Source organism: Lagopus leucura, unplaced genomic scaffold (genome assembly GCF_019238085.1).
Source record: "Lagopus leucura isolate 7727_CA_CO unplaced genomic scaffold, USGS_WTPT01 Super-Scaffold_100001, whole genome shotgun sequence".
NCBI lineage: Eukaryota > Metazoa > Chordata > Aves > Galliformes > Phasianidae > Lagopus > Lagopus leucura.
Window position 1 is genome coordinate 35,629,813 of NW_024962262.1, and position 26,860 is coordinate 35,656,672.

Consider the following 26,860-nt stretch of genomic DNA (forward strand, 5'->3'; position numbering starts at 1 on the left):
ACGTGCAAATGTACGCACAGCCAGCCATACAGATGAAAACAAACAGAAAACAATACTCACACGAACACAAATAGCACATGTTCCATTCAGACTGATCAGAATGAAAGTCTGTTAGTGAAAAAATATTTATACATGTATACAGTATGGAATCCCTTCAGTTACTGGTCTTAAAGATGAAATCTATCCATTAATGGATCCTTAAATTTCTTCTGTTCATGTTACTTGGACATATAAGCTCCAAGGCTAACAGCCCTTCTCCAGTTGCCACTACTCAGATCAGTACATGTGTAAACGCACAAACAGTCTTTCTCAGTAACTCATCTTAGACATGCAGTCTGCCCCATAGCTGAAGCCTGGTTCCCAGCTACCTCACAAAGAAATGAACATGCAAATGTGCTTGTCCAGTAGCTAGCTGCTCCCAGACTTACGAGATTACGAGCACGCAGTCCTTAGGCCCTCTTGTCTCTCCAGTACCTGGATTGCAGCTCTCCAGTAGCCATGTCCTCTTTATTTTTCCAGTGCTTGGCCCAGATTTATGGCTGCTCCCATATTTGGTTCCCAGCTCACTTACCCTACTCAAAGACTAATCCAGTTTGATGATTTCTGGTATTTACGCATTGACCTACTCATGCAACCTATGTGCACGTACTCTACTCTTTGGCATCCCAGAGAGACCCAGCCACATTCTGATGATTCTCCCAGGACAGTCTCCAGAGGAGCTCTATTTCTCTGAGAAGGTTGTTGGGGTTATTATCCCCTCCTTACACTTTCTTTGTGCTCATCTATGTTTTATCAAATAACCTCATATGTGGTAGAGCTTAAACAGCAGGTGCAAACTACTAGGTTAATATATTCAAGAATGTTACCCAGACTTTCACATTGCTTCCTTTTGATATTCACAAGCTCTTTCATTCCTGCAAATCTGGGGAATTTGGATAATTCTGCTATACATGCAGCCTATTTCAAGTGTCTTTTAGCATTTTAATATTGCAAAGACAAGCTCAGGTAAATGGTGCATAGCTACTGCTGGCATATTTGTTTGCAGAAAAGCCAGTCCCCAAACTAGAGGCAGATAGGCTCCAGGGGTTGAATGCATTGTCTTCAAAAACCCGTGTATGACCTTTTGGGCTTTTTTAGAGATTAGAAGTAGGCCATGCAGAATTTGTCTTTACATGCTTATCTTTTTATCCCTCCAGCTTCAGAGTAGTATAAACAATTTGATGTTCTCAGTGTTGATGGCTATCTTAGAACATGGAAATATCTGGAGTGCTCCTTTTTACGTGTTACCATGTTCTGTCTTCCTTTTCTTTCTTTGTTAAGCTTACGTGTTTTCCCCCATCATCTGTTCTTCAGAATCAGAGAACTCTTTTTTCTTTTTTTTTTTTCCTTCTAATTCATTTTGAAGCTTCGGTTACCTCCTCTACTTTCAAGAGATCCTATGTTACTGAAGGATGTATTGTAGAATTGTAGTGCATAATTACACCTAGCCTTTTCCCCCTGACTCCCTTCCCCCTCAACCCTCTCTCCCCTTTGCCTACCCCTTCCTTTTCCTCCTTTGTCTTTCCAGAGCTCCAGCTTTGCCTATGGAGATGACAATGATGCTGCAGCAGTGCAGAGCTGCCAGCAAGGAAAGGAATTGAAAGCGTCAGTGGAAGACACTGGACAGCACAAGAGCCCTTCATTAAAGAAGAGCCCAAAAGAAGGCAGAAAGGTGGATGGAGCAGTGGTGTCAGCAGTGGAGGAGGAAGAGGAGGCTGCTACAGACAGGATGCAGCAGAACAGACCTCAGTCACAGCAACCAAGCACAGGTCCAGCATCCAGGGCTGCTCATGGCAGCAGCACCTCCATTCCTTTCATTGACTGCAGTGATGTAGATAGCGAGTATGATCTCCTCAGAGAACAAATAACCCGGTCATATTCCCAAACAAATGACAATCATGAGGGTGATTTGACCAGTGGTGCCTATATTCACTATAGAGATGAAAATCTTAATAGAAGTAGATACAGGGATTCCTCCGCTTCTATAAAATCTTCCCAGTATCTCTCTGAAGAGTACCTTGATGATAACCCAGCTAATCTCTCCTTCTACACTGTGGGAAGCCCCAGGGTGCCAAGGCACAGCTCACTGGTTGATGAAATGTTTAGAGGGCCAGGGAGCCGTAGTCCACTGGCCACTCCTTTGCCTCCCAGTAGCAAAGGATCAAGCCCCAGCATGAGCCTGAGTAGAACTGGCTCTCAGGGTTATATCTCAGAAAACGGGCATGACAGCAGGACTAGGACTGGAGAGGAAGACAGCTATGCCAGCAGCTGCCATGGCTATGGCAGATATTCTCCAGGTTCTCAGCGGCCTCATGCACGAAAAATCCTAAATCTCTGCAATAAATCAGCTACAGACCCTTTTATCTTGAGCCAGATATCTTCAACCCCAGGGCAGGAGTATAGATCTGAGAGACATTGCAAAGGGGGTGGGATGGCCAAGATGTCTTCTCCAGAAGGCAAGATGATGGCCAATGGTATGCCAGCTGGGGGGCAATCAAAGCAGAGCCCAGTCATACAGTCACTGCATGCCAGTGGCATGATGGATCATATGGCTGCAATCCAGGTGATGGAAGGCTCCACCAGCAGTGGGACAGAATCTAGTGATTCTGACTCAGAAATCATTAACCCCTTCACTCACCCTCTGGTGTTTGGAAATCCTGTTGTGCTGAGTTCCTCTCCTATGCCAAGAAATAAGTACTCCTTTGGAAGCCTTCAGCTTGATGAGGAGGTAGAAGAGGATGTGTCTGTGGGCCTTAGTGATGAAGATGGTGTGCAGGTCTTCAGCTGCTAGGAAGCAGGGCGTTTGAGACCAGTGGATACAGCAATTGCTCATTAGAGTGATGGCATCCTCTGGGGCTTGTGAGGAGTGGCTGGTATTAAACTCAGAGCTTGGGCTATTTTACATATTGTCCTTGTACTGACCAGCCAGATGAAGGAGGTGCTGAAAATACAATAAGAAGGCTAAGTTTCAATTCATCTTAACAGTAATTCATCTGCTCTGAAGGGCAAGAAGGGAGGAAAATTATTACTGATTTAGGTACCTTTGTAAAACTCTATACGCCCATCTGTTCTTTGTATGAAGTCATGTTTTAGGTATATGTTGTAGCTTCTTTGACACTTGACTACTTATTTTTGCAAAACGAACAGAAATGTTGTCACATAGGTACGTTGTACTCTTTTGGATATCTAATACAATTATTTTTCTCTCTTGTTTAAGGAGAGCTACTTAAGAGTGCCTCAATAGAGTTAGGGGAAAAAAAATAAACTTACAGCCAAATACAGGCAGCTAGATACTCAAGACCAAGGCTTGCTGAAATCCTGAAAAATGCTGGCAAATCTTTTCATAGTAAGAATGTGTTTAGTCTGCTCATCTTCATAACCCGTTTTATAATCTTAACTGATGAGCTGAGGAACAATGACTTCTATTGGTTTCTGATTTAGTGAATTCAACAGGTTGATTTGTTAATGGAGATTTTGAAACTCCAAACTCTTCCTTAAGCAGGATGGAGAGCAAGATGAAAGATAAAACTCAAGTGAATGAAAAAAACATAGATTGAATTGGCTCTAGTTACAAGTGGTGTGAGTATTATTTGCAAGGCAATCCTTTCTATTCATTATCAGTGTGGTAGAAAGATTAATTGCAAGAGAGTAGGTTTGTATTTTTCCCCTTATTCTTTCAGTGGTATTATTCAGAAACATCAAAGTTCTGTTGTGGTGATTTTTGGTGGGAGGTTCCAAGATGGTGGCTGTTGGGGGTTTTTTATTATTTCTTTTTTTTCTCTTTGATCATGAAAAATCTTCATCTGTACAGCACCCAATTAGTCTGTCATAGGCTGTTCTTTTTAGTTTTGCCACCTCATAAATTTTTCATTCCCTGACACAGAGAATGGTGGGGCTAACTGTGATTCAGGCTGATTGTTTTCAGTAGTGTGTATAGAGTAGCAAGATTCTGACACACATGCAGAAAGGCAGACTAATTACTTGTAAACTTCTTTTCACAAGCTACAAGTATTGAGAATTAGGCTGTATCCTAATAAAATGTGTTTCTAGTTTCTCCAAGATGACAAAGAAAATCAGAGGAAAGGTCTCCAATATGGAAAGTATCAAGCAGTTATTAGAGCTGGGAGACAAGATGTGCTCTTTAACACTAGCCTTACTTTTAACTTTCACTGATTTTTTTTTATATATTTTCTTTTTGGGGTATGGGAGGAAAGGGAATTAAAGCTGAGAATGTTAAGTGATGAACAGCACTTACTGTACTGGAGGTCACTTGCTGTGATCTGCTTCATGCAGTACATGTGTACATGGATGGTGGATCCACCCACTGATGAACAAGCTACAGGACTTGAAATGTAGACAATTTTTGAGATCATTTTTACAAATGTAATAAAATATGAAGTCTTTTTAATTTTTCTAATGCCTTGGTCTATGCACATTTTAAGAGTTTAATCTGAGTGAGTGATATTTAAAAGGATGCATTAGTTTGCTTAGATGTGCTTTACATTGTTGCAGTAAAATATGTCTGTGTAAATATGAGTTTTAATCTGCTCATCTACTTTAAAGTGCTTGTTTTTAAAGATTAGATAATTCATTTTTTAAACTGGAATGATTTTAAAGCATCTCTTCAGACCGTGATGTTTTGGCTACGGTCCTTTCTTCCTGTAGTTAAAGGCATGACTCTAGAAGCAGGGAGATTGCCTATTAGGAGAAAGCTTGCTTGTATATTATTCTGAAAGAAGGTGATTTGTGTTGTGGATTTAGAATAGTGCTAAATAATTGCCTTGAACTTTGCAATATTTAAGAAGAGATGTAGATAGCTGAAGCTTATGTTAACAGATGGTATGAGCATGGGGAGTACGTGCATGAGTCTCCTGTTGTTTTTTTTTTTTGTGCCTGTACAGCAGAAGAACCAGGAGTTGTATTATACTACATATGTAGAGTAATAGTAGTCTGGACATATCCATTAATTGCTTTGTTAGCTAGTAGAAGTAAAGCTCACGTAATGGGTTTCCACTGAAAGGATTTGCAATCTTGTTTCTGTCACTTCACTGAAAAGTGAATAGATTTCATAATGTTTGGATTTGAGTGAATATCAAATTTTCTAAGTGATGTTTACTATTTTGCATCCTTTCAAATACTGTTTTCTGGCCTATATTTCTTCTCTAACATGTCTACAGAGGTAATGGATATATACAAGAGCAGACCTGCTACTAGCTGGAGTTAGCTTAGTTGCTGATAAAGTATCTCAACAGCTTTTTATTTTTTCCTTTTGAGTACTATTCTCAAAAGATAAAATATAAGGATTTTTTAACAACTTTTTTCTCTCATCTTTTCAGTTTTCAGGCATTTTTTCAGTTTTAGATGTTTGCGGTTCATTTTGACATGTGGAATTTTTCCATTTTGAAGGAATAAAGTTTGTAAATTACATAGGAAATCATTTAGTTTAGGATTAAGCATTTTGCAGCATTCTTACATTGCTGAAGCTCAGTTCAATATTGGTAGACAAGCATTTAATTGAAAACAATCTGTGGGCCAAATACTTCCACCAGAGATGTGGTTGACCTCTTGGTGCTTGCCAAGAATGGTAAGCAAGAGAGCAATTTTACACTACTGTTTCCATATAGGATCAGGTCCTTCAGAATGCATCTGGGAGTTTGTTTCTGTGGAACAAATACAGAGACCTTAGAGGTGAGAACAGAAACCTTTGGGGCAAGACTGGTGATGATACGGGGAAATTCTTATGCTAGGTCACAAAATACAAATCAGAAGAGGAGCCTGTCAGTTCAAGTTAATCCTTGCAGGGATTGATTAATCTGCATACCCTAATCAATGGCAGTGGTCTAAGTGCAGCTGTGTCTCAACTGTTTGGAAGGTATTTGTTGGCCAAGCGAAAGATGTAATTCTCTCACCAATTACAGTAGATTTCGGAATGCAGCTGACTGGCACTGTTGATTCACATTTCCATATTTTTTGTTTGCAACAGTTAACTTCGTATTTCAGTACGAATTCAAGTCCAGATATCCTCAGACAGTTGCTGCAAATGAATCACAGCAAGATCTAGCAACTACTTCTTGTCTGAATGAGTTGTGCTGTACCATCTTTCTCCTGTTCTTCCAAAGAACATGGAAGAAGCCTGTGGTTGGGCTGTCCAGACTGCTGAGCCAGCTCTACAAGTTTGGATGAACATGGATGAACATAGTTGCAAAAGCAGCGTAGAGGTTTCTCACAAAATAATGTGCAGATGTAGATAGAAATTAATATATGCAACCCTATTCTTTTTTTGCTATTCTAAGTACTTGACCACATTTAGTAATTTGCTACAGTGAATGAGAAAAGTCATGTCAGACATCTTTAAGTTTTCTCCATCCCACCAGCAGTTCAAATGTACTGTGTCCTCTTGGGTTCTTCTGGAGTTTCTTCTCCTGTCAGCCTTTCCTGGAATCTGGTTTACCTCCGTGATCTGGGATATAAAATTTGGAAATAAATTTCTAGATTTAGGAAAATTTAATAGTGGCAAATTGATGGAGGAGACAGGATTTACGCAGGGTAGAGCTTTGAATAATTGTTATCTGTGTAGAACACTTTGCATTGTTTTGGGGTTAAGTCTACATGCCCCAGCAAGAATATTCCTTGTGCATGGAGAGAAGGCTGTATTCTCTGAAGATGATCAATGCCTGCTGCTGCCATTGTCTCACATCACTCATAGCCTAACGTGTACAGCCCATTAGCCACTGTAGTGCATGCTAAATATCAATTATACCAAATAAATACTGTAAGAGAATTTTCCACATATGAAAAATGCTATGTAACTGAAAATTGTTTTTGTTATGTCTGAATATATATTTCATGAGTTATATGGAGTTGAGATCAGTTGAAGTAGATGAGTTATCACAGTGAAAGAGTTGCATGTTAGTAATTTGAAAAATCAAATCAATCTACCAGTTTAAGAGTAAGGGGAAGGCAAAGTTAGGTAGAATTTTCTCAAGCAGCAGCAGCAATGCTGAACATAATCATCAGAACCCAGTGAAGGGTGAAAAAACAATGTTTTGTGAATTAGTTCCCTAAATGGGGATCATCTCATTAGCCCAGACTGCTTCAGAACCCATTTTTTTCCTCCCTGAATATTGGTGTTGCTGGGTTCAGTTTGCACAGATGTTTGTGAAACTGCTTTTATTAGTAGAAGCAGTGGTATTCATTCTAAGGAGTACCTTTCATGCCAGAAGTTCCTGTGTGGCCCACTTATCTGGATATGCAATTACTTGGTGGAGACTGGAAAAAGTCAAATGGAAAATGGGATAGACAGATCTAAAACCCATTTACAGCTCTCTTATTTCATTTAAAAGCAGAGATGTTTCAGATGGTCTTCTTCTGTCCCATAGTAAACATACACACTTGAAGAGTCTCCATAGACAACTTCTTGAGGATTTCAGGCATAAGAAAACAAAGGGAAGGAGAAGAATAGGAAATATTTTACTTACACTTAAAATCTGGCCTTATTTATTTACGGTCCCCTTTGGCATAGCATGCTCCTTGGTATTCATGACTTTAAGGTCCCAGTGATTTCTCAGGGTACTCAGAGAGCAGGAATTGTGTCAGTTAGTTCAACTGATGAAACTGATTTTGAATATTGAAAACCAGTGATTCAGATCTCCTCAATATGATTTATATGCAATTATCTTGAAGCATGGCTATTTTTGGAGCGATTCTTCAGCACAAGAAAGATGTCTGGCCCTAAATCATGTCACACACCATGTTTGTTTAACTGGTCTCATTTGTCATAATGAGGCACTAGGCTGCTGTCAGAGGTGACTTTAGAATGATATTTTAATTGCACCAATTTAACTTGTAATGACTAAACTAATGATGCAAGTTTTTCTCAACTTCCACATGCATGTGAAGTAGTTGCAGTTGGGTGTTACTTACCTTTGTGGGGTAAATGTGGATGCCAGAGATCCAGCTGGAAAGGGCAGTGAGCACGAGGGAAGGAGGATCTGTGTTCAGGCATGCGTAGAGTGAGGGAAGCCAAAGTTCTTTTCAGTCTTTCAATAATGTGTATCTCTCGGAGTGATGTAGTTTCTTCAGGCGCTTCTGTGTATTTTAGCATATTTCTTTGCTCTCGATATACAGTCCTTTTCTCCATACCAAATAAGAAAGACCCTATGTATATGAAAGAAAACTGAATTTCTTGGAACAGTATATACACACCTTTCTTTGTTAGCTGCTGTCAAAGACAAGTGGTTAGGAGAACACTCCTTTTGTCAGAAACCCAGCAGATTGTGGCTGTCTCCTACTTGAAGATGATGGTTTGGTTTGAGCTCTTCTGATTGATAGTGCCTGATGCAGAATGTTCCCATCAGGGGGTCCCAAAGGTTAGGCTGATGTGTAACTTCTCGTAAATGGGGATGGCACCTGGCTGGCTTCAGTCAAGCTACATCAGGGAAGATTTCTGCTGGTGCTGTTAGGTTCTAGAAAAAAAAGGAATACAAGTTCCAAGAAATAAAAGTGAGCAGAATCTTTCTTACTCCATTTCAGTAATTTCTCTGCTTGCTGAATTATGCCTAGACAAGGACACATATGTTATTACTTCTAAGGGAAGCAGCTCATGTGCTGCGTGCAGATCCTGAACAAAACTGTCTTCTGTGTCATTCCCTACCGCTGGGCTGTTGAGCTGCCACTGATATTTAAAAATACTTAAAAGAACTTTGCTTAAAAATCAAAGGCTCAGTGTGAATAAAAAGCCTAGATTGGATGGCATGTTGCACTTCTTTAGAGTATTTTGTATTCTGTTCTGCTTCTGTGTTTATAGACAGGCATATATACTCATAGAGTATACATGCATACAGAGCACATAGAGTAAGCAAGATGCTTGTTTTCTGTTGTTTGTTATAAAAAGCAGTGAGCACTTTCTTTTAAATGCTATGAAATTCGGGAAGCTTGTGTGCCTGGCTGAGCTGTGTATTTACAGGCATGTTTTCCACAAGCGTGAGTGTAAATAATGATATTATAACAATGAAGGAAGTAAAGATCTTAAATTTGCATGACATGAAAGTAAATACTTAGTTTGCTCTAGAATTATTCGTTTTAAGGTATAATTTAATTTATGATTTCTTGGTAAAGTTTTGGCCCCTGAGAACCATAAAAATCTAAAAGCTTTACTCATAGAAATTAACTCTTAAGTCCAGTAATGATATAGCTGTCAGTGGCTGAACAAAGAAAACTGGAGGAAAATGAATGTTTTCTAATTCGAGAGCTTTTCAGCTTGTTAAAATTAGATTAGATGCTTTCTTTAAGACGCTGCAAATCTTGTCTTGAGAAGGAAACGGTTTGCCTTTGATTTTTACAGCAAGATCAGAGGTAGGTCTGTGTTTAGTTCAGTGAGTGTTAGTGCTCATGCCTGTTGCTTTTCTGTGAGGCACTTCAAACCTTTGATTAGCTAAATTCCTTATTATTCCCCTTTCCTGCTAAGAAACTCACCTGAATCCACTAACAAAAGTTCGTAAGCTTGGCTGTGTTTCACCTATTTGGCCCTTTCCTGATTTCTGTGTGCACATGCATAGCTTTTTTTAAAAAGTAAGTCTCAATTGTCAAAATTAATTTTTAAAATTGAAAATGCTGGGGACTTCATTCTCATTTTTGTCATTTGTTTAATACCGTTTAAAGAGAAACATTTTTTGTTTCATTGTATGCACTGTTTTGTCAGCATGTACCTCTCTGGGAGAAAAAGCCTTTTCAATGTTCTGTCTTTATCCTCAAAGCATGGTGTATCTTCTGTTCCTTGCATTGTTTGGAGCACTGTCTCAATGTCCTTTTACTGCTGAAATACCTATTTGTACTGGGAGTACCTAATTCCTCTTATTACAGTGATCTTGTCTCATAGAGCACTCCTCATCTCAGAACTGGAGAAAACAACCCCTCCACCCCCAGGCTGTGAGTTTCATGTTGAGATGCAGAGGAGCAGAGGTGGGGGGGAAGAACGTCTGTTTTCCAGGGCATTACAGCTCCATTAAGCACGATCGTACTGCCTTTCATTTCTTAATGAAGGCTGCACCTAGTGATGGTTAACTTCACCTGCCATAGCTTGTAAGCAGGATCACTGCAAGTCATGGGGAGATGCCTTGTTGAAATGGACAGTATCTGTGGCTTAAGCTTACATGGGGGCTGAATGTATCATGATATTTTCAGTTTGATTGTAGCACCAGGTCGTGTTAATTTACAGACAAAGAAAAACAAACTAACCGTAACCCTGCGTACAGCAGGGGATCCTTCTATTCTTCACTCTTATTTCTGTCTGGGAGAATCAAGGCCAGACAAAGGACTGGTGCCACTGACACAGTTCTTCCCAGGCTGCAGCATTCACTCCTTGTTCTTAAGATCTGAGCATACCCTGATGTAGGCCTCCAGCAGCTACTGTCTGATTTCACACTCACCACTGTCTAATACTGCAGTACACCAGTAAAGCATGGGCCTTTACCAACTGGGGAGGTTGCTGGCTACTAAAACAACACCAAGCTTAATGAGAATATAAGCATGTCAAGCCATTTAACTGTGTATGCATGGAATTAATTTTCTTTTTTCTTTTTTTTTTTTTTTAAGTTTTACCTGTATTGAAGGCTTTTACTCATTCTGACTGGTATTTTGCTGTAAAACTATCCCTGATTTAATTGTTCTGTCCATTTACTGGCTGATGCTTTGTCCTGTGTCTGAGGAAATTGGTTCATTGAGGAGGCACATAATTCTCCCAAACCTCTCACTGCCACTCCTGCTATGGGCACATGGCAGTTTTGAAGGTGTGAAGTCAGCAAACCCTTCACCTTGCCATGTTCCCTTTATGCCAGGCAGGGTTATTGGTTTTGTGTGACATCGCATCTCTTCCTGAGATATCTTTTTCTTTCCATTCCTGCTCAGTTTTTGTAGTACTGCATTAAGGGATGTTTACATGGATTTCTGATGGATGTGTAACTACTTTTCAAAATCTTTAATTCTAACAAACTGTATCCAGCACTCCTGCTTATTTTGTTTAACGGAGAAGAGAAGGACAGACTGAAGTACTGGTCCCCCAGGGAGCTGGGGAATGAACAGTGGACACGCTTCTTAAACTCTTCTCCAATCTAAGGTACTCCAGTCATCAGCAAAACAAAACACATGGGAAAACTCTTGCCCATTCTTCTGGCACTCTCTGCCCCCCATGTCATTTTGAATTACATGTCTTTCCCTGACCAACTTTAAGGTAGAAGCTAGAGATAAGCAACCACTGTGACAATGGAAAGTTAAGCTTGCCTCAACTGTGGCTAAAGTAGCAGCAGATTTGTCAGATGCTTTCTCACTGAGAAGCTTCTGTAAGTAATACATTCAGTAATGCAAGGGCAGAGGGGCACCAGCTTAGGTTTCATTTACCAGATTGAAGTGTAGAAGAAACTCATCTGCCCTTAAAGCTGAGTAGTTAGGATTTGGATGTCACATCTCCCAATTTAAGTAGCTATGGAATAAGTCTAACAGGTATCCAGCAACATGCCAGGAATTGAGAAAGGCACTATTCTAACTCTTAACACATCTACATTTCTAATGACCCGATAAACCTTGAGAAGTGTATAACCCTTACAATTGAATTTGAATGGGGCTGTAACTGTACAGAAAACTTTCCAGCAGAATTTCAGTCATTTTCAGTTATGGCTGATACTTCCATAATTGAATACTTTTCACTTGGTGGTGCTGCACAGAGAACACAAACAAAAACATCATCACAATCCTGTACTTTTCGTTGCTGCTGAAGCAGAGTTTGTAGAGATGGGAATTATTCCATTTGAAGTAGATGCAGAATGCTAAATGGCAGAAATTGGGTTACTCATCACTTTTAGGAAAAGGGGAATAAAGGAAGAAGGATATATTGGGCTCCATCTTCCTCAGAAAGAGATGAGCCTTCCCTTGTTAGGTTAAAGCCTCTAACTTGAGATTTTCGGTCCTTTCACGTTGTCTGTATTGCCAGCATAGAGGCAGCACACAGTTTAGCACACCTACTGTTTGAATTGACGTGTGGGAGGGACTTTCTTCATCAGCTGAAAAGCAGTGATAATGAACATTTTTTTCCTCTGGTACTGGATATATTTTAAAGCAGCATAGCTCAGCTAGCCCAAGTCTCCTTGGGTGCCAAACTGAACACCAGTACCTTTGGCTTAATATCTATGCATGATGGGAGCTTAGGCAAAGCAAATACTGCTGGTAGGATGAATTGCAGCCAGCCAGCCTGCGCCTCTCCTCCTGGGTCTTAAAACAAAGTTCTTAAATCCAGGAAAAGTATTTAAGCACTTGTTTAATTCCTGTCAGCTTCACCAAGGATATTCTTTTAGTATGTTCTCAAGCCATCTGGAGATAAACATCCTTTTGTATCTGTCTTTTGGTTTGTGTGTATATAGAGCTAGCTCCATTATATTTAACAGATGGCCCCAAGTTGAAGGCTTAATCTAAATAAAAATGATTTGAAGTAAGAGCAAAGAGGATTCCATGTTACCAGCTGCAGACCTTTCAGGCCTCTAAGGTGCTGAGTGGTCCCATTTCTTATCTGACAACTGACATGCTAATAATTTGCTGTCAATCAAGGAACTCTTGTGGGTAAAATGGGAGGAATTTCAGTACCTTGTAAGTAAGATTGGTCTTCCCTTTGCTTCTGTTTGTATTCTCCAGAATGTAGTTGCTGAGTAGAGCATGTATGGATATACTGGATATACTCTTCTGTGGCAGGAGGTCAGATGAAACAAGGAGGAAAGGACCATTTGGTTAATGTAGATTATTTGTTCCTCGTCTCCATAGAGAAGAGAAAATCACTATGCAGTGCTGCCTTGACCCATCAGCATGACACATGTCCTGATTGGTGATGGTGGGGAGAAGACCTTCAGTTTTCATTTCTTTGTGATTTATTGAAATTCTCACAGCACAGCAAGTTGTTTTCCCGCTTTTCACCAGAACGTCATGTGATGTGTTCATCTTTATGGCCACGTTGGTTGTAATTATGCCCCAGAATGTGCTAAAATAACAGCATTTTGAGGCCCTTTGTCAACATAGTCACCTTCTTACACCTAGCTTTAGTTTTCAGTTGTTTGGCATATTGGCTAATGGGGTCTAGTTTCTTGCTTGTAGGTGCTGGTTTTGAACTTGGCTTGCATCCACTTTCATACCAAAAAAAAAGAAGAGAATGTAGCATTTTACCTTGCTGCAAAATAGCTCTTGGAGTGGCAGTGATGTATTGGTGTGCAAGTCTGTAATCAGTGAGGTTACACGCGATACTGTGAGCCACCAGGTGCAGTTTTTCTTGATATTTTTATAATACTTTTCTGAAGTTGTGTCTTCCAAGTGTGGATTAGGAAGTCTTTTTAATTCATTGTACGTCTGATATTTTATAGTTTTAAATTCTCTACTTGTACTGATAAGAATTGCAGTACACCTGACTTTAGATGTAGAGTTACAAATCGGTAGGTAGATATGTTGATTTATCTATATCTATCTATCACAGATAGGTGCTATTTAACTTCTAGAATATAATGCCTGTGAACTTCTCACAGAGGTGCAAATCATTTATTATGCTGTCATATGACAGGCATAGTGCCAGAATTTCCTTGTTTCCATGTTTGAGGTGATATCACTTTTCTTATGTCTTTTGTAATGTAGAGTGTAGCACTCTTAACCTTACAACCTTGCTATTAATCTGTTTCACTCTTTCTCATTCATGAATTCCATTTCTTTTGAAAATACTGTATACAGTTGTGTGCTAGAGTCAATAAAATTGACATTTGTGTAACAAGCTGTGGCATTTTCTCAGATTTCACTGAACACTGATTTAGTGTGAAACTGTTGATAAAATCTTTCTTGCTAGCTGTAATAATACAGAACTTTATTTCATATCAAACAAGTAACTGCTTTGACTTTGATTTATAATAGGCTACATAATGTCATGATTACGTAAACTGATGACTGTATTGTGTTTTTCTTTCTCTTTTCAAAGGAATGATATATAAACATGAACTGCTTTGGAACTGGAAAACATTCATGTTCTAGCAATAAATCTAAGTTCTTTCAGAAAATAAATAGGTTTTACTACTGGCCTAATTATATTTATTGGTGCCTCTGTTTACTGGAGTGTCTCACCTGTGTTGTACTAGCAGAAACATTTACCTATCATAATCTTAGAGGGGGTAAAAACCCATCCCATCACAGTGTAATGTATTTGCCCTGAAGTGTAAATAGCAATGTATATTTTACCCTTAATCCTAGACAGTCTGTTAGCTGTGGTAATCAAGAGCTTGTCACAGATTGTTTTCTTTTGGTTGGAATTTAAGGTATGATGCCAAAACTGTTCAGATTGTAAATGTTCCTCCACATGAAAGATCCATCTTCTAAAACAGGTTTAGATTTTCAGAGGTTTGGAGGAGGGGATGACTGGGAGAACAGTGGGCATTTTTGGCAAACTCCTTTGTGCAGTGGGCAGTCCAACTGCTTCCCAAAAGACAAAATGCTCATTTCATTAATACTTAATGTAGCATATATAAATCCATGAAAGTGTAATTAACTGTCTAATTCTTTACTATTTTAAATCCAGAATTGAATGAGATTTTATACGTGTGCTAATCAAAAGTTGTCATGCTGTGTGCATTAAAAATATTGCTTTTCTTATGTAAATATAATGCTAGCATTTCCATCCCAAACAATCAGAGGAGCATGGAAAGACCTACAAGGTATAATATACATACTTGTGTGTAGCAATTGGGGAAGTAGTAGTTTTCTCCCTTCGTGTTAGATATACGTGGTGTTACTTAGCAGAAATACTACTGTAGAAAGTCTTTGTTTCTTTTTCTCTAGACTTCCACTAGATAAACTTGTATCCTGTAGCTCCCTATGGAGTACTGATTTGAGTCTTTCTAGTTTGCTAGAAAGAATAGCGCTCCTGGGGTGATTTCCTTATTGTTTTATTTATTCTCTCTAATAGAATAGGTGACAGCAGTGAAAAATTTGGTATTAATGTGATGTGTCGCTGTAAACCTTGCAGCTCAGTCATGTATGCCCTGGTCCCTTCCTTACACAGACACTAATTTAAGCCAGTTCATTCATATAAGGGAACACTTGACCCTTGGTTAATGCAAGTGGATTCAGCTTCTCTGACTTCAGGTCCATTTGGACAAGTTTGAGGACCCTGGTGGCTGTGTATTGTAGTGTAATTGCACATGCTGCAACTTAAGGTAGTAATTTTTTTGTACTTTATAGAGTGAGCGTGTCCTAACTGGTTTTTGTTGTACCATTTTTTTAGCAGGTTCTCTGACTGGCAGCCCTCATCTGTCAGAGCTTTCCATCAATTCCCAAGGAGGACCATCGGTGGCAAACATGTCATTATCTCCAAACTTGAGCCCTGATGCCAAGCAGTCATCTCCCTTGATAAGCCCTTTGCTGAATGACCCATCATGCATCAGGACTGAGGAAGAGGAAGAGGTCAAAAAAAAGGTAAGGCAAAGGCATTGGGCTTTGGCCCTCTTCTCTGTCTGCTGTTGTCAAAGCTGCTAATATCTACGCCCCTTGCAGCTTTCTCATCATAGATCCACATAATTAATTTGAGTTGGGACACTTGGTGTCTGCTGCCCTCAGTCGTGATATATCCAAGAGCTCCCTGTGCTTTTGAGGCTGAGCGTCCAGTTTAGAGTGGGAACCACAGAGGAGCTGCAACTGAGAGTTCAGAGGCCTGGATTCATCCTCCTGAACAGAGGCGTGGGAGTTAGGGAGTTAGCTCCTCTTTAAGCAGCAGAAAGAAGAAAGGCTTCGTGCCCATAAGGTGGGATAGATCTGGGCCAATCCTTTGGGTGACTGTTCATTCTGAGGTTTTTTTTGATAGGGTCCCTTATAAATCTGGCTTGTTTTTAGGGAGAGAAGTTTAGTAGTTTCATGTAACATAACAGTTAGATCCGGTGTGGTATTGGAGGCAGAATTTCCAGGTAACAGACAGAAATGGCGCAGTGTAGAGCCTGTGTGGAAGCATACAACCCAGTGTATCCCTTCAGGGAGCAACACTGGGACCATTTGGGAATGGAAAATACTCTCTTTGAACTCCAGCATGCAGTGCTCAGCCCCATCACTGCAGCAAAACCATAAGGGAGCATTGCATCCAAAACTGTCTTCAGTGACAGAAGTGATTCTGTCTGAGCCAGGGTATTCTCAGTGTCTGCCAGCTCATCCCTCCTATGCTGCAGAAAGAGGCAGGCTATGCTTGTGCATCTGTTGCCTGCTTTTTTTTTCCTGAGCTGGAAGCATCTCAGGAGGAAAAAGGTAGGAACTCAGCTGGTTTAGTGAAAGTGGCAGCATGTGTATGGAAGACATGAGAGAGAAATCTGAGAAGAAAAGCCAAGAATCTATTAATAGACTCACAGTTCTCCCTGCCAGCCCAAGGTACAGCAGCAGGCTGTTCTAGTTTATACCAGCTGATGATGGTTCCCATGGCATTATACTCTGACTGGGAGATGCCCGCATGGTCTTGCCTCACATCCCTTTCAGATGCTGATCTTCAGGGAGGAAGCACAGAGCAAAAGATTTATGGATCTTCCTTTTAGCTTCATGAGCAGTACAGAGCAAGAACTGAGAAGGCAAAACCACTTTTGCCTCTTTGGATAACACAGAAAAATCAGAGTTAGGTTGTTTTTTTTTTTTCTGAAATTTGAAATTTATAGAATATCCTTCCTCTCTCCCACTGCTAAGTTGTCCAGCTGCACTGAGAAAATCATCTGGATTTGATTTTTTTATTGAGTATTTTGCTATAGATTCTTACTCTGGCAGTGAAACCTGTAATAATCAGGCAGTAATTTTTTGCAGCATTTGTCAGATGTGGTTCAAGTGGTTGTCTAACCTGCAGAGGATTTTTCTGGGAACTCCAGAGCGTGTCCTGCCCTACAGGTGTGCAATAAGCCAAAAAGAACATCAGCTTTGAAAACCTCATGGGAGAAAGAAATCTCTGAAGAATCCATAGATGTTTGCTCTCTTGTGTTGGCATGCAGAATTATTTCCAGGGCTTCAGGGCTTATGAAAAGTCAAGCATGAGTCACAGCAACCACAAGCAAGGGTCACTAGTTTGTAACTCTCTTGGTGATTGTTGTCTGCAGTTTTTTTTCTACAGAAAGCAGCTCCATAAAAGCAGATGAAAACCTAATGTGTTTGCAATTTGCAGAGATTCCCAACTGAGAAGGCTTACTTCATTGCTAAAGAGGTAGCAACCACGGAACGAACGTACCTGAAGGACCTTGAAGTCATCACATCGGTATGTTTACTTTAGCATTACTGATGGAACATGTGAAGCTGCAGTCAGCAGTAGTATTTCACCCGCTCCATTAAACATCATAACTGTTCCACACTACTTTTATGTGCTGCACTGTAGGTATTCTCTGCAGTGCACAGGAGTGCAACTCTGGGGAGGAAGTAACACAAAAAGCAGAAAGTGAAGGTTTGCCCTGTGGTTAGTAACATACACTATGAAACTCTTCCAGGTTGAGGAGCTTGGAACACAGTTCAGTTATTCTTTCTTGCTCTCATGCTTTGTGGTTGAAAACCCACAGGCATTTTTAGTAATTACAATGATTTCTATTAAAAGTGAAGTTGCTCTCTAGGGGGTCGTACTAATATTTCCTTCTGGCTTAAATGCCTCCCATTTAACATCAGGTATGGTAGAGCACCTATTGGAATGTTTCTGACTTTTCACTAAGCAGAATTCACTGTTAAATAACTTACTGTTTTGTAGCATCTTATCAGTGTGTGATTATTAAAGTCACTCAGACAAGTGCCTTCTTTGCACACACAACAGTCCTATTTAATTTTCAAGAGTAACTTATGCAAGATATGACCTTAACAATAATTATCTGTGAGAGGGAGCTGGGTCCAAACCCTCTGAAGGTAATTCAGTAGTTCTGTCAGTTGCAGACTTCCCAGATGTTTAATTGCCCAGTGTGTGAATGTCTGTGAGGTTGTACATTAAGGGTGCATTGGCTCTTGCTGCATCAAATGTTGCAGCGAAGAGGACATGCTGCAGAGAAGAGTCTGTTGCTACCCATGGGGAACCAGGAAGAGACACCTCCCCAGTTTCTCTTCTAGTCTAGGATACCACATGGCAGATGAAGTTGATCTGACACCACATTAGACACAGCTGATGTAAGCTGGAGTAGCATGGTTATTAGAGCCAGCAGGATAGCTGTGGCTTCTCTGCCTACTGATCCGGGCTTTGCAGAGATGCCAGGCTGTGTGGGACAGTGATCATTGCTGCAGTCTTAACAACAGATGTGCTGCTTTCATCTTTCATTTCACTCAGCAGCTGCAGAAGAAGCAAGTTTTATCTCTTCATAGCTCTCTGACAGTTTCTGCCTTAGGTCAAACTGCCACCCAGCCCTTCGTCCTTGTAGCAGGCAAATTTGAATAGAGCCATAGAAAGGATCTTAGCTCAATAATGAGACCCATCAGCTGTGCCATGCAGGTCTCTGGCCCAGGAGGCCACTGGGAGAGAACGAGCAGCCAGTGTCATTAGAAAAGACAGAGCAAGTTTCATGCATGAAGCATGAGACTTGGTGGGCCTGTAATTCTTCAGTCCAGCAAGCCCTATAGTCCTCTGGTTTTACATCACCCATGTGTCTCCCAGAGTAAAATGAAAACTGAGCAGGAGCCTGTTGCAGTCTTAACAGCGTTGGGCCTGACCCTCCTGCTTCATGCTCCCAGCATCTTGCCCTGAAAGTGCAACATGCTGTGCTACTGGTTCACTTTGCAGAACAGTTCTCTGTGAACAGCACCGTGAGCTTTAGTGTTTACTGTCCTAACTCCTGTCAATGGGATTTCAGACAGAGCTCAGCAAAGTAAAACGCAGGGTGTATTTTGTGGTTTTACTGGAACACTCCCAAGTAATCTCTTGAGAAAATTCTCTTGTACCTACAGTATTTGCAAATCCAATTTGGGCTTGAAAAGAATTTTTGAGATTTGATCAGTAATGGCAAAGAGGAAGGGAGTTTCTTTTTCACCCATGCAGGGCCTGACCACCAGTTTAGGAGGTGGGAGTGTCGGGGTAGCTGGAATTAGGTCCTAATGCCAGCTGGAAAGCTCCCTACTGGGTTAGGTCTGTAGGTGTTCCGTGCAGACAGTGATGGTCATACCTGCTGCATGCCACCCCCTTGGTAATTGTACTTCTTTTCTGTTTGTAGTGGTTTCAGAGTGCAGTGAGTAAAGAGGATTGCATGCCCGAGACTCTGAAAAGTCTCATATTCTCCAACTTCGAACCTTTGCACAAATTTCACACTGGCTTTCTCAAGGAAATTGAGCAGAGACTTGCTCTGTGGTAAGATTATTTTTTTGTTATTTAGCAGTGTTATTTCATGTGCCCTAGCACTCTTGCACTCCCTTTTTTTTGCTCACTGTCTGTGATTTGATTGTTGTGATTCATTTGTGAAGCTATAAATGTTGGTTGTTAGCAGGCTGCATATATTGAGTCATGCTTTGTTCATGTTTACTTGACAAACCCTATTGTTCTCATGTCTCAGTCAGGTACATACATATGTAAATGACATTGTAACACTGCATGAAGCTTTCTATTGCAAATGTCAGTGTTCCTATATGGCTGCCCTCCTGCAAGCAAGGCTTATGAGCAATAAAGAGGGGGAGGTGAAGGACCAAATCCTGTTTCTGTTTATTAGGGCTAAGCTGAGAGAAATTTCAGAGAGCAGCAGCCTATTGCACAGCACCTCATACTTGGCACTTTCAGAGTGCACCCTACAACAGACAGAGAAGAATGGACTATCAGAAGATTACACTGGGCTTAAAATTTATCTATCCTTAGAATAGCAGCAACAAAACATGGCGTGTGTGTGGAATAGTTGTGAATTCAGTAATTCTTCCCTGGCAGTGCTCTAACTCAATGCATTTAATCAGCAATGTCAGAGCAGACGTGGCACACAGAAGCCCTCTCCTTGCTGTGATTAGAACTGTCTGTACTGGATTGTTATTTTCTGTGTAGACGTCTCTGGTGGGTTATCTTAGGTCCCAGCAGCCAACTTTTCCTACTCAATTAGAAAAAGTGACCATGGAAAACTCTGTGAAAGCAGTGAATGTGTACCTTGCAGGCAGAGCAGATGAGTGCCAATCAGTTTAATGTCTGTGTAACTAATGAATCAAAGCAAAAGCAAGACATAATCTTAGAGTGCCTGAGTTTAGCTCTTGTGTTGTAATGGACAAGGTCACTGAGTGAGAGCACAGCACACTGCAGACTGATACTCTCCAAACCCACCTTGTAGTTCCATAATTAGTGTGTGCTTTTGGGGAAAGGAATGTGATATTGCCTCTTAGAGCTGAAATCCTCAGCTATCACTTTGTGGTTGATGCTTGACATAAGCCTACTGCACAGCAACCCTGCCTGCACGTCCTTTTCTTCATTGGGCAGCTGCTGCTGTTTTAATTGAGTCAGGATACTTGCTGGTATTAATTGCTTTTCAGCAAGGAATACTTATGGCAGGTTCACCAAGAGAGTTTTTTCAAATGCAATGAAGTTGTGATTGTTTCTCCACTCACATTGTAGGATTAACAGCTCTTGAAATGGGGTCGAAGGACATGTGGTGAGAAAAGGAAGATCTGTAGTTCAAATTCTGCTTTCTACCAAACCAGTCTCATATAGTGAGCTTTATGCGTTCTAATTCCTAGGGCACATGTTGAAATAGATTCCCCCTGTATCCTCTGGTTGCTAGTGTTATACAGGTGCATGCCAACCTCCTGTTCAGATGCGACGCTTTTCAAAATTGAATTATGTTGCAATAACTGCCTAACCCAAGGCACTTGGGTTTAGAGAATAGAGAAAATAGAAAACAAATCTCTTTTGAACTCCACAAGAGGTTCAAAGACTGCAAATAAGACCTTACGTTTTCTAGTTTGTGCACATTAGGGACAAAACTCCGCAGCTCCATTGGAGGTCCCCAGACATGGGCACTGAAGTGAAAATGCAGTATCTGGGAAATTCAGCTGGAAGAGGAAACTCCTAATGAATATTTAGGCTTTTTGATTTTCTGTGGTTTTATTTTCCCCCTCTTCAGTTAACTTCTTTTAGAGCTGAGTTAGCCTTTTGTTTTCTAACTTATCCTTGGCCGTGGCTGTGGTTTCATAGAACAGCAAACCTCACTTTAAGACTCCTAGTGCCATATTAAAACTATAGCTTTTCTACGATACAAAGTGCTGATCTGCTGTGAACTTGGTTTGCAGTTCAAAAATATTCTGATGAGGTAACTTTGCTCCAGCTGGGCACCTCAATCTGACTTTGGCAGATCAGCTACTGCACATCCTTCCGTGATCAGTGTAGGGCCACTGTGAATTCTGTCAGCTGCTCTGATCCGTGTGACAGAAAAGCAGTCACGTTACTGCTCCTGATCTGGACCCAGCTGGTAGCTGACAGCTTGGGTTTACCTTGTGTAAATGTTTGCTTTTCAAAGTTCTGGAAGATTTGAATATGTGAAACTGGGGGGAGGCAGACTAGCTGGCAGGTGTTGTTTTGGAGGTGTCGGTGTTTTTATATGCCACGGATGCTGAAATAAGTCGCAAGCAATAAACTCTTATCCTGTAGAGATTACTGTTTAATTAAATGGTGAGTGACAAAAATCAGCTCTCAGTGTGTAAAATAGCAACACGGTAAGGAGTTTCTCCAGCAGTGTGATCAAGGTCACTTAGCTCGATGCCCATGCTGTTGTGATCGTCCCAGTGCCTTTTGTCCTGGGTATTTTAAGCCAGTGGTTTCAACGCAGAGCACTGACCAACCTTAAAGCAGGTATGCAATCCTTGTGAGTCTGACTGCCACTGAGCTCTGTGACACCACTGCAGGATACAAGCCAGCTCATTTATATCTGGTTTATCTGCATCAGCTCTTTTACCAGAGATTGGGGAAGGAAGGTGAGACACGAGCGTGCTCTGCATTCATCAGAAATAAAAGATCTTTGGATAAAAGTGTAAGAGACTTTATCAAGCTCCCAGAAGCTCCCATTCCTCAGGTGTGCTATCGGAGCTCCTAGGATGCTGTGTGTAGGCAGTGCAGATTGGGCATTGTTTTGCTTGTCAAAGGTGTCCTCCAAGCCTCTTTGCTGTGTGTTGGAGGTTCCTGCAGAAAGCCGTCCCTGCTCATACCTTGGGTCACATTGAAACTGATGCTCTGTAAAAAGGCTGTGAAGGGACTAAGGCCAAAAGAAGATTGCTCATAATAGTTGTTAGATAACTCTGTGCTTTCAATTTATTTAAACATCAATAGATTTTTTAATACTTGGCTCGAAGAAGCTCAAGTTATGCATATTCTTAAAAGCATTTCTGGCTTGCTGGATAGCTTCTGAGCTGTTTGAATCTGCTACTGAGTATCTTCAGGGCTGGTATCCTTTTGATCCAGTTATGGATTCTGGCAGGACTGATTTGTTTCTTTATACAACTCACCCATTTTTCATACTAAGGAACAGAAGATCCCAGTGAGGACGTTTTTAACAAGGTGTGAACTGATGCTGACACCAGTAGCCAACTGCAGAAAACTGGAATTTGCTGCATTTTTTGCAGCCAGAGTTTCATTCTGGCCAAATGCTGAGCAGATTCCCAGTGCTTTTACTGCGTGGCATCACCAGATCAGCAATACCATGGTCCATCAAAGGAGTCCCCAGCCCTTCTTGCTTCTCTTTAGGAGAGGAGTATCTCAATGTCTTAAAGCTGGCTCTTATTGTCTGGGGCCTGGAGGTTTTATGTTAAGGAGGAAGAGGTGTGGACAGTGCAGCATGACATGCTCCATTAGCATCTGGCCAGCTGACTCTGAGCAGTCACTTGGACTCCACTCCTTCATTTATGTAAGCTGTCTAAGGGACCAGTCATTTGGGCCACACACAGTATTTTCCTGCCAGAAAGTTGAGCTTGTCTTCCCACACCCATTCAAGTGTTTGCATTCAAGGTTTCCAAACTGATTTCTGTTAATTCTGACAGAATGTGGCAAATGGAAAACCATGAATTTCCCTCTTGGTCGACCGTTAGGCTCTGCAGAAAGTGATGCCAGGGCAAGCCAGAATAGCCATGTCTGCCCTATGAAGCAGGAAGTGTGAATTGGTGTTTGGGGCCTTATTCATGTGCTGGAAAGAAAAAGCCTGACATGCTTTCAAGAAATGTAGGCAGATTCATCTTCTCACAGGGAAGCCAGCAATTTGAGTTCCTGTTCAGAGGCACTTCTGAGGAAGGCTGCTGCTGGGTTCTAGCAGATGTGGCTGAGAAATATGTGGCTGGTAATTTGCAAGGAAGCTCTTAGATCTTAGCATATGAAAGGAAAGGGCTCAATCAGGATTCTTGAGAGACAGTTTGAAAACCTGTAATAAAAAGCACTCAGGGAAGTGTCAGACAGATGAGCTAAATGCTGATTTATTAACCTGTTTTTGTTGGGGAGGTAGTAGGTGTGGTCTGGAAAAACAGCCTGATAAACTGTTTATATAAATAAAGCTGCAATCCTTATCTGCCTTCTTACATGCTCAAGTGCCAACAATTGAGCTAGTGTAACAACCAGCTTTAATGGTGAACGTTAAAGATATGGCTTAATGATACAACTTTAGTTAGTAGTACTCTTGGAAGGCCTGAAGCGTCTAAGTGCTTAAAGATGAGCTCTACCATCCAGGAGGATATGCTGTTCCTAAGCCTGTAGCAGGAGGTCATGCACTGCAAATGTAATTTGCTGCATAACATTTTTTTGCTGCAGTTAAAGGGCTGCAGTTTAAATTGTTATGTTGATCTGGAAAGAAATCTGTAATGAGATGAGATGCCTTTGCTTCCTTCTTTGCCTTCCCACCATCACCAGACTTTTATTCCTTCTGTTGGCCATCCTGGAGGACTGAGAGTAGTATGGGCTGACCTGGGATTTCCTTTAATTCGTTTTTCAGTGATGTGCACTGAGAAGCTAGAAAATTAATTGGAGAACTCAGCCCTGCTGACCCAGCCATCAAGTTTCTGGATTTTCTTAGAGTTTTACTTCTTCTAGAAGTACTTGTCTGCCTTCAGCACAGGTTACTTCTCTGGTATGATTAGCCAGTAGCTGGAGAAAGGCTGTTGCCTCCCTCTTTGTCTCTCTGCCAAGATGCCGAGCAAGATGAAAGCCCATAGTGTTAGAAAAAAAGCAGCATCGGGCAAAAGCTAATGGAAGGGAATGTTCCTGACACCATGCGTGTGGCTGATGTGATGAGATGCTGTGCAAGCAGTCAGTGCTGGCTGAGCTGAAGAGAGGACAGAGGGCCAGCTTTTAGGAAATAAAGATTGCTCAAGGAACAACTGCACTAACTATAAGCTGAGTTCACAAAGTCAGAGGACGCACTCGCTGTGACTTTGGTAGGATTGGGGTCAGCCTTTGAGCAGTTGGCTGGTGGGTATGGAATTGGCAAGGAGTGTTCTAACCAGCTAATGTGCAGCCTTGAGGTCAGAACAGCAATTTTCTATAGACCAGACATTTGTCCTCAAAGGGTTCAGAAGCAGTAATCTTGTAACACCCATACATACCTCTGTTGTTCTTCGCATTGTAGATAATTTAAGAGTGTTTTGTCTATGGCAGTGTTTATTTTACTGTAGTGATTCAGTAAAGCTAGAAATGCTTCTTGCAGTCATCACTAACACAACCCAACTTCCTACGCAGCATAACCTTTGGTTTCAGAAGAACATAAAATGTCCTGTAGGGAACTGTGTTTTTCTTGTTTACATACGCGTGTGAGTGCCTGAGGGACTTAACACAATAGGACATAATTAAACACAGACAATGAAACTGGATATTGTTTAGATGAACATGGAGCAACCCCTTGTTTATCAGCTGAGTCCCTTTGTCTATGAGAGGACAAAGTGGGGAATGTTACCACACAGAATCCTCAAGCCGTGCCCTCTGCATTTCCTGGTTAGAAGGGCTCACAGGGAGGTTATCCACCAAGGATCTTTACAAAACAAAATATGTGTCAGAATATACTCATGGAATAATGTAGAAATTTAAAATATACACATTGTATGTTTTTTTTTTAAATTGTCTTACCAGTGAATAGTATGTTCCTAACAACAGCAGTATCTTCTATGATTTGGTGAGTGTGGGACCTCTCTGGCTAATGTTGATACTGAGGAATGCAGAGTTTTACCATCTGATTTTCCTTTTGTTCCTTCGTTGCACACATAGAACCAGAAACTGGGGAAAGCCAATATATCCACCAGCGATAACACAAAAAAGAGGTCCTGTTATTCCTGGATTCACTGAGAAGTTGCTTGTATTCCTGCTCTTTCCCATGGTAGTGCATTGCTTTGGCTGAATTGCAGTTGCCCTGCCTGCAGATCAATCTCCCAGTGTGCAGATGTGGGAACTGCACTGGATTTAAAACAGTAAGGACAGCATGAAAAGAAGCCACCCTGCAGGAAACTTGGAAGCAGTATTAGCAATTGGGAAGGGAAGGATGCAGTGGTTCTCCTCTTACCCACTCCCCACTGCCCCCCCACTGGTTTCCTTTGGAAAATCTAACTTAATTGGAACAGTTTGGTTCTTATGCTTTTTCCTCCTGTGTTCTTTCAAAGATGTGTTTGGATCCATTCAGTGTGCGGCATCCCTGCCTGTCTCACGCATGGGTTTGGAGCAGAAGTGTCTTTTTCAGGAGCGGAGCTTCTCCCAGAGGCAGCACCCACCCAGGCACAGCTGGCCGGGAGGGAGTGGTTTGCAGTTCTAATACCAAAAGTGACATACTGAAAATTAATTCCCTGCCAGCATGTAATGCTCATGAGTCAAACCCAGGTGCTGGGTAGAGTGTTCTGTCCCATCGTCCCTTACACAAAGCAGGAAGATTTTCAGAGTGGGATCTTCTTGTTTTTGGTGTTCTTAACAGTGGAGTCCTTCTGCTATAAGCCCATGTGTCATGACACCTTACTTTTTCTTGAGGCATTTATTTAAAATATTTAATATATTTTAATATATTTAAAAACCTTGGCAATTCTCTTTAGAAGTCTGATCCTGTGAAGTGATGGCCATGCCGCTGCCAGGCCTGCTGGCCCCAGGAGTCCTGTTTGGAAAACACCTCACGTGCTGCTGAGCAGAGGGCTAGGGCCAGAAAGAAATGAGCTGCTGGGTTCCTTTCTGTGCCTTAAGTGATTATACAAATGGTTATATTGCTTGACTAACCTGTGTGCTCTTTCTGTTGCTGACAGGGAAGGCCGCTCTAATGCCCACATTAAAGGAGGTCACCAAAGAATCGGGGATGTTATGCTAAAGAACATTCAGAGTATGAAGGTAGGAATGATCTCATAACTATTAAGTTTTCACATGGATTAGGATGAGCCTGCATTTCATTTTTGTGTGATGTTGCCTGCTGTGCTGGGTTTTGCCAGTTGTAATCAAAGCTTATGCTATACATGTTTCCTTCGATGAAGTATCATGTGTTTGGGGAGCACTGGGATTGCAGAATTGCAAGCTGACTATACTTCTCAGCCTTTTTCCTCAACTCCCTCTCCAAATTTAGGAACAGTCAGAATCACAGCATGGCTTGGGCTGGAAGGGACCTCAAAGATCGTTTAGTTCCAAGCCCCTAACAAAGGCAGGGTTGCCAACCACAAAATCAAGCACTAGATCAGGGTCCCATCCAACCGGCCTTGAGCATCTCCAGATGGGGCACTTGCAGTTTCCCTGGGCAGTCTGTGCCAGTGCCTCACTGCCCTCTGAGTGTAAAATTTCCCCCTGGCATCTAACCTAAATCTCTACTCGTTTAGTTTAAAACCAATCCCCCTTGTATTATCACTATCTGCCTATGTAAAAGGTTGATTTCCCTCCTGTATA

The 26,860-nt window shown here is 41.3% G+C and overlaps 1 protein-coding gene across 7 annotated transcripts in view; it reads left to right on the forward strand.

Moving 5' to 3' along the window:
- Nucleotides 1–26,860, forward strand: part of FARP1 (FERM, ARH/RhoGEF and pleckstrin domain protein 1) — a 199,874-nt gene that overhangs the window by 156,086 nt on the left and 16,928 nt on the right. For 6 of the 7 annotated variants that reach the window (XM_042868612.1, XM_042868606.1, XM_042868608.1 and 3 more), the window contains 5 exons: nt 1,568–1,808; nt 15,332–15,522; nt 17,231–17,320; nt 19,239–19,372; nt 26,236–26,317. In XM_042868612.1, the coding sequence (XP_042724546.1) occupies nt 1,568–1,808; nt 15,332–15,522; nt 17,231–17,320; nt 19,239–19,372; nt 26,236–26,317 (738 nt within the window). The remainder of the gene's footprint in view (nt 1–1,567; nt 1,809–15,331; nt 15,523–17,230; nt 17,321–19,238; nt 19,373–26,235; nt 26,318–26,860) is intronic. The other variant, XM_042868610.1, reaches the window with a different exon arrangement.